The 7449-nt window shown below is 42.2% G+C and overlaps 1 protein-coding gene across 1 annotated transcript in view; it reads right to left on the bottom strand.

Moving 5' to 3' along the window:
* Positions 1-6115: 6115 nt before the first annotated feature.
* Positions 6116-7449, bottom strand: part of PAIP1 (poly(A) binding protein interacting protein 1) — a 28153-nt gene continuing 26819 nt past the window's right edge. The window contains exon 11 of the mRNA XM_056849050.1: positions 6116-6628. Coding sequence (XP_056705028.1) covers positions 6532-6628 — 97 coding nt within the window. The 3' untranslated portion in view covers positions 6116-6531. The remainder of the gene's footprint in view (positions 6629-7449) is intronic.

The following is a 7449-nucleotide window of genomic DNA, read 5'->3' as shown; positions in this document are numbered from 1 at the left end:
AGCCAAAGAGATCCTATGGAGAGAACCACAAGTGAAGAACGTGCTTGTTTTTCTGAACAAAATAACAAGTCACCCATGCCAGAACTAGCATAACACATTTATTTGTTATGGTGTAGTGGTTAAGAGTGGTGGAGTCTGATCTGGAGAAGCGGGTTTGATTCCCCTCTCCCCTACATGAGCTGCGGGGGCTAATATGGTGAACTGGATTTGTTTCCCCACTCCTACACACGAAGCCAGCTGGGTGACCTTGGGCAAGTTACAACTGTTAGAGCTCTCTCAGCCCCACCTACCTCATAGGGTGTCTCTAGCAACAAGGTTGGGGCTCCCAAGACCACTTCTGACATACTCAAAATACTATGGTGGTTATACAAACAACCTGTACCAGTGGGGAACATCTGAGTGTTAAAGTTAATTCTAAATTGTTTCTAGTTCCTGTTCTCTGGGAAGTTGACTGTTTTAAAATCTGTGCTGGAGTCTGTGAGTAGACGATCTGAAAACCTTTAAATTGGTTTCCTTGGTCAAGTGTGTTATGGTACCTTGACAACTCTTGGAAAGAGTCACTCCACAACCCGAAATCCTTTCTTTAAAGCATGAATCGGTGCCAACTGGCAACACATGCATGGAGAGAGGACTGTTATCTCTGTGCTGAAACCCGCCAAAACAGCACCTGGCTAGAAACACGGAACATCTTCAGCTGCTGATGTACTCGCAGTGAAGGACTCTGGGAAATGTAGTTCTGTGAAACTACATGTTTACTCCAAGGCTTTAGGTAATCCTTATATTTGATTGCTACTTAATTTTATCAAGCTGTGGCAGCCATGGCCAAATATTGACGAAATAGCTGGCATCTCTAAAGGGGCAAAGTTGTCTGAACTACTCATCTCACCTTGACGCATCCCACTAATTTACAAATAGTTGCATATACTGATGGCCACATGGATAGAGATTTGACTCCATGAGTATAGGAGACAGACAAATTTCCTAAGGCAATGACTGAGGTGGAGGATGGGCAGACAGAACACAAACAAGCTGCTGCCCTGAACTCCATGGCCCCTTTATTGAGGGGGAAAGTGCAACCTCGTTGGGCTAAGTACCATTTCCCAGCCTAGCCCACCTCACAGGAGTGTTGGTAGCATTGGGGTGGGGGCAGATACATTCACTGCCCTGACCTTCTTGGAGGAAAAATGGGACACAACTATTAGTGGAATTAGGGGTGAGTGGGGGGGGATATAGTGTGCGTGGCGATAGCCAAATATTACCCTAGCCATGCAGGTCATGCAATTTGTTTTTCGTAAGATGTTATGGCTGGATTTCGGTAGTGTGAGGAGTGAAATCAGAGGCTGTCTTTACCGGAGGGGGGGGGGGGCTCTTGGAGGCCTCCTATAAATCTACTGTTATAATCTGCTGCCTTTTAATGGGTGGACCTGTTCAGTTTAGTTCAAAAAGGGCAAGAGTCCAGTAGCACCTTTTTGTTAGTCTTTAAGGTGCTACTGGACTCTTGCCCTTTTTGACTACTGCAAACAGACTAACACGGCTACCCACTGTGAATCGGTTTAGTTCAGTTTTTTTTTATAATATAAAACAAAACAAATACAATAAAAAGAAAATAAAAAGAAATACAAAAGAGTATCAATTATAATTATACAAAGTTATAAAGTTCAACAAAGCCAAAATACCCTTTTGACCCTCCACCCACCTTAAAAAGTGACCCTTCACCTGGCTTCCGCAGAAGTGTCTAAGCAGTTTTAAAAGTTGTTAATAATAATAATAATATAAAAGTAAATAAATTTGTTTCTATAACTCACTAACTAGAACAGTAAAATCCATTCTTGCCAGCTTGTCCCAATATGTGATGGCCAGTTTAGTTCAGTTTTTTTGGAACGTTTTAACTCAACGGCCTTTAAAAAGACGTTTTCCGAAAGCTACCTGCAACCTCACGCGCGCTTTCTTAGGAGAAAGCTCCACCGAGTAGAACGGGGTTCTCTCTGCGTCAAGAGGCACAGGATGGCGCTGCAAATCTTTCTCGGGAAGGAAGAGCCAACGTTTCGGGGGCGACCCGTGCAAGAAACCGCCGCCTTCCTGGATTGCAAACTGGCCCCCTCCACCCGTCCCCGAGAATCTCCCACCTTGCCGCCCAGAGTCCTCTACGTTGCACCCCAAAGCAGGGGAAAAAAACCCCGGAAAAGAGGCGACGGGCAGCTCACCCTACAGGACCCGGAGTCGGTCGACCAATGGCATTGCGGCCGGCGCTCAAACGAAGCCGCGAAGCCAACCAGAAAGCGCGGGACTAAAGACAAGGGGCGGAGCCAAGGGGCGAGTGGGCGGGCCTTCGCGCCGTTTAGAAGTTTCCCGGGAAAGTGGGCGGGGTTCTGCAGCTTTCCTGGGTTCGGCGCGCTGCTAACGTCGCGTGCCTGTGGTTTTGCTGTGAAGTCACAGCTGACACGTGGCGACCCCGTAGGATTTTTAAAAAAATATAATTATTATTATTTTTGTAATAAAAAAAGAAACGTTATAATATGCATAAAACAAAACACAGAGGGGGAAAAAAGAAAGCATATAAAATACAAAAATACAAAAAAGAGCACTTATAAAACCATCACAGATTACATTGTATAGTATAAATTGCAAAATATACAGTGCTCTAATACCCCCCACCCCCTAAACAGTGTTCCCTCCACCACTGGACTTCCGGAGAAGTGTTATGACAGTATCTAAGATTATTATTATCTCCATTGTAAAAAATAAAATCTATAATTCATTAACTATACTTATAAAGTTCATTTTGCCAATTTATCCCAATATGCGGCGGCCTTTAACCACGTTTTTTAAAACTGTTCCATATCTTTACCATGTAACGAATCTGTAAGTTTGGCCATCCGCCATCCAGAATTTCTCTCTCCATTCTTTAATAGAAGGTTGCGACCCCTTAGGATTTTCGAGGCAAGAGGCGTTCAGAGATGGTTCCCCACTGCCTGCCTCTGCCAGGGCTGAGAGAGTTCGGAGAGACCTGTGACTGGCCCAAGGTCACCCAGCAGTATGGTTGCCAACCTCCAGGTACTAGATGGAGATCTCCTGCTATTACAACTGATCTCCAGCCGATAGAGATCAGTACACCTGGATAAAATGGCCGCTTTTGCAATTGGACTCTATGGCAGTGAAGTCCCTCCCCTCCCTCCAAATCGTAAATGTTGCTAGGAATTCTTCCTTTTCATCAGTACCCAATTTGGAATCTGTTTCCCCCCTCCCCCAATATTTAGTGACTTATCCATCATTTTGAATCTAGAAGATTGGATTATTGCAACATGCTGTACATGGTGCTGCCCTCGAAGACAACATAGATGCTCCAACCAGTGCAGAAATCAGCTGCCTCCTTCCTTACATTAGTTTCCCACCACCCCACCCTTTTTCACTTGCTGCCCCTGTATTATGAAACGTATTGCCAGAGTAGAAAAGAGCAAGAGTCCAGTAGCACCTTAAAGACTCACTTTGAGCTTTGAGGTGTGGCTCATGAAAGCTCATACCCTGCCAGAAAATATTTTTGTTAGTCTTTAAGGTGCTACTGGACTCTTGCTCTTTTCTACTACTGCAGACAGACTAACACGGCTACCCACTGTGAATTGTATTGCCAGAGACAGTTTGGAAAGCGCTAACATTTATGATTTTTCCTAAAGCCTGTGAAACCATTCTTTGTCAGCAGGCTTTTCTCCTGAGGGGCAGGTTATCAGCTGAAAGTGTATCGACTTCTTCTGCCAGGTAATTAACTTGATGTTACTTCCTTTGGAAGCTTTGTGATTTCATAGTGCAGACCTGTATTATTTTTAACTGTCCATTGAGTCTAATGGAATTAGGCTGAAAACTCTGCACAGGATTGCACTGTCAATTACTTCAATTTCTTAGGAAGAATGGGACCTTTTCCAGTGCTGTTTTGGCCTCAGAGGACTCCCTCTAAGCTTAGAAGGCTCAGCAGCATTATTGTGGTTGCACAGCAACCTCCAAAAAGGCCGCTGAGCCCAGCTTTCCCCCCAGATTTTCCTGAAAACCTGGGTTTTCTTTCAGGTTTGTAGAGAAAAGCCCCCATGTGTCTAGCTCCATTTTATGTATCTATTGATACTCAATGGCCCAGTTTGGAATTAGATATGACAAGCAGTGGACATCTCATTCCCCCCCTTCTCCACTATTTCCTCTTTCCTATCCCTGAAAACCCAAAAGCCTCTACCCCTTTTCCTGCTTCCTTCCCGCTCCCCCGCCAGCTAACTCATCTTTATCTGTTCCTGTCTTCAGCTTTAACTCCTTCCCTCCCGTTAGCCTCTTCCCACAAAATGTCTGCCTGCCTGGCAACCCCCATATCCTCTCCCCCATTCATTTCTTTCCAACCCATCCGTTTTTATTTGCCCCTCTCCTATCTTCAGCTATATTTATTATTTACTTCATTTATATTCCCACCTTTCTTCCCAATGGGGACCAAAGCAACTTACATCATTCTTCTTGCCTCCCTTTATCCTCACAACAACCCAGTGAAGTATTGTCGAAGGCTTTCACGGTCAGAGTTCATTGGTTCTTGTAGGTTATCCGGGCTGTGTGACCGTGGTCTTGGTATTTTCTTTCCTGACGTTTCGCCAGCAGCTGTGGCAGGCATCTTATTCCAAGATACTGAAAGACTGGACAATTCGACCAACTATTTTGTCAGATTGCACAGAGAAGCCATTGAAATTCATAAACATCAGCACAACTTTAACAGAAGAGAGTTTAAGAATGAGTAAGGCTTGGCTTCCTGTCCTGAAAACCTCCAGACTAACAAAGACTACAGTCCACAATAGCCATGCAGATTAGCTTTGGATTTCACACATTAACAGATCTCTTCAGGATACAATGGTTCCATATTAACATAACACACCCTCATTAGCACATTATCTTGATACTTACAGGACAATGATTAGCACATTACCTTTGATACTTTTTGCAGGACAATGATTCAGCTCAAACCCAACCCCTTTCTGACTATATATTACTCTTCCTACACACTTGACACTGAGAGACACTGTCCTTCAGTGTTAATCCTCTGAAGATGCCTGCCACAGCTGCTGGCGAAATGTCAGGAAAGAAAATACCAAGACCACGGTCACACAGCCCGGATAACCTACAAAAACCAGTGAAGTATGTTAGGCTGAGAATGAGTAAGCTAAGTTTTTCCAGTTTTTTTTCAAGTTTGTAGAAAGATCTGTCTTGTCTGCCCATGTCCCCAATCTCTAGATTTAAGTATCCACAGATGGGACCATGTTGAGAATTAGACATGTTGATTATGATAGTCAGAAATAACCATAGTTTGCCTTATGTGGACTAGACTGCCAAACAGGAAACAAAGAGGGAACTGGAGCACGGAAGGGAAAGAGTGCACAAACCCTCTTCACAATGTCAATTTGACTGTCATGTCTGTCACCAGGCCACAGAGGATCTATCATATTCCTTTTACATATTTTATTTTCAAGTGGAACTTTTTATACTGTTCCATATTTGCTACAATATCACCTTGCTCTTCTTTGAGCTAGTGTAATAAGACAGCAACAAATGTCAATGTGCGTTTGCCAGCAAGTATATATATGCTTTTCTTGTGCATAGACAACAAGGAAGATCTAGTAGGATTAGAGGGTGCAAAAATAAAGGACATACAAAAGAAAGATGAAAGTATACCCAACAAAACAAAGTAGTTTATTTTCAAAAACCTGATGTTAATAAGCTAAACAAATGAACAGCCAGAAGATGTAGATGACGCTAACTGCATTGACACAAATTGTACTAAGTTATAACAGTGCAATATTAAACAGCACTATTTACATGCATATTTACAACTTGTGTTGTCTTTACATAGATCCTTTTTACTTCTTGGGAAGTTTAACATATATTCAGAATTAAAATGCCATGAACTGAGCAAAAATGTTCAAATCGCTCAGCGGATACATTACCCATTTGAAAACAATCCTTGTTTGCTTGCATGTTTTCAACATTTTCCTGGGAGGAACAGGGTGAACTGCTTACAATGTTCATGATTGGGAAACATTAAAAAAAAAAATTGGCTAACAGTTCTAGGAGCCTAAAAGTATGGGATGAAAACTATACTCTATACAAAGGAGAGGCAGTACAAATACATACCAAAAGCAAGTCAAAATGCACTTTATGATTCAAGGGATTTTAATCTAAAAAAAAAGAAGTGTGGCTGTTTCAGAAAACAACCCTTATATATGTATATTAATGTGACATGTTTCAAATAAAATTTGTTCCAGCCAAAACATTGTTTATTTAACTGTACATAAAATAAACTATGATATATACATATTGTTTAAGTTACAGGGTTTTAAGTTTACATTTTTTTTGGCAGATTCTGTTTAACAAAATGAAGATTGCATAAGTTGCGGACTTAGAGAAACTTAATTTCCTTTGTTTGGTATGGACATGACAAGACTTTTCCATCCTCTCTACGTGCTATTCATACCTATGCTGGTTGCTCAAAACACTAATTAGTCTGTGTGCACCGTCTCACTGTTTTCTTTTGCGTTCTGATTCTAAACAAAATTTCTCATAGGCTTCTTCAATTTCTGGGTCCATCTCGTCGTCATCGTCATCGTCAAAATACCTATGAAAGAAATCCAGTTGTTACAGGCATTCGTACTTTTTGGTAGATATAAGGACATCAAACTCTGACAGAACATCACAGTCCAATACACAGATGCGACCTTGAAAATAACCAGAAGGGGTAATGCAGATTTGGAACAGCAGGATTCTGTGCAAATAAATAACATCTGTCCAGGTAAAATATTATTAAAAGGTTACTACCAGATGTCCCACATCAGTACTCATAAGGAGCCTGTGCACAGATTTTTCAGTTCAGTGTATTCCTTTGGTTGTGTGTGTGTAAAGTGCAGTCAAGTCGCAGCCTGTGGTTAGTGCTTTTAAAAAAACTTTATTTATACCCCTGCCTTTGTCCCTAATGGGAACTGAAAGTGGCTTTACATTGTTCTTCTGTCCTCCATTTTATCCTCACAACCACCCTGTAAGGTAAATGAGAGTGTATGACTGGCCCAAGGTCATTGTGCAAGCTTCCATGGCAGAGCAGAGATTCGTTCCTGGGTCTCTCAGATCCTAGTCACTTTCTAATTACTATATGACGATGGCTGAAACCCATGGGGTCAAACCACCACTAGCCATGAAGCTTGTTATCTTTTAGTCTAACCTGACTAAAGAGTTGACTGAGTTGAGGATAAAACAGGGGAGAGAATTCTCTTGAGCACCTTAGAGGAAGGATGGAATAAGAATGTAAGAGTGCTCGAAGAAGAAGAGTTGGTTTTTACATGCCGACTTTCTCCACCTTTTAAGGAGACTCAAACTGGCTTACAATCTCCTTCCCCTACTCTCCCTTCCTCAGGTGGCGCTGAGAGATTTCAGAAAACTCTGACT

Source organism: Euleptes europaea, chromosome 4 (assembly GCF_029931775.1).
Source record: "Euleptes europaea isolate rEulEur1 chromosome 4, rEulEur1.hap1, whole genome shotgun sequence".
NCBI classification, from domain to species: Eukaryota; Metazoa; Chordata; class Lepidosauria; order Squamata; family Sphaerodactylidae; genus Euleptes; species Euleptes europaea.
This window is presented reverse-complemented; position numbering and strand designations above follow the sequence as displayed.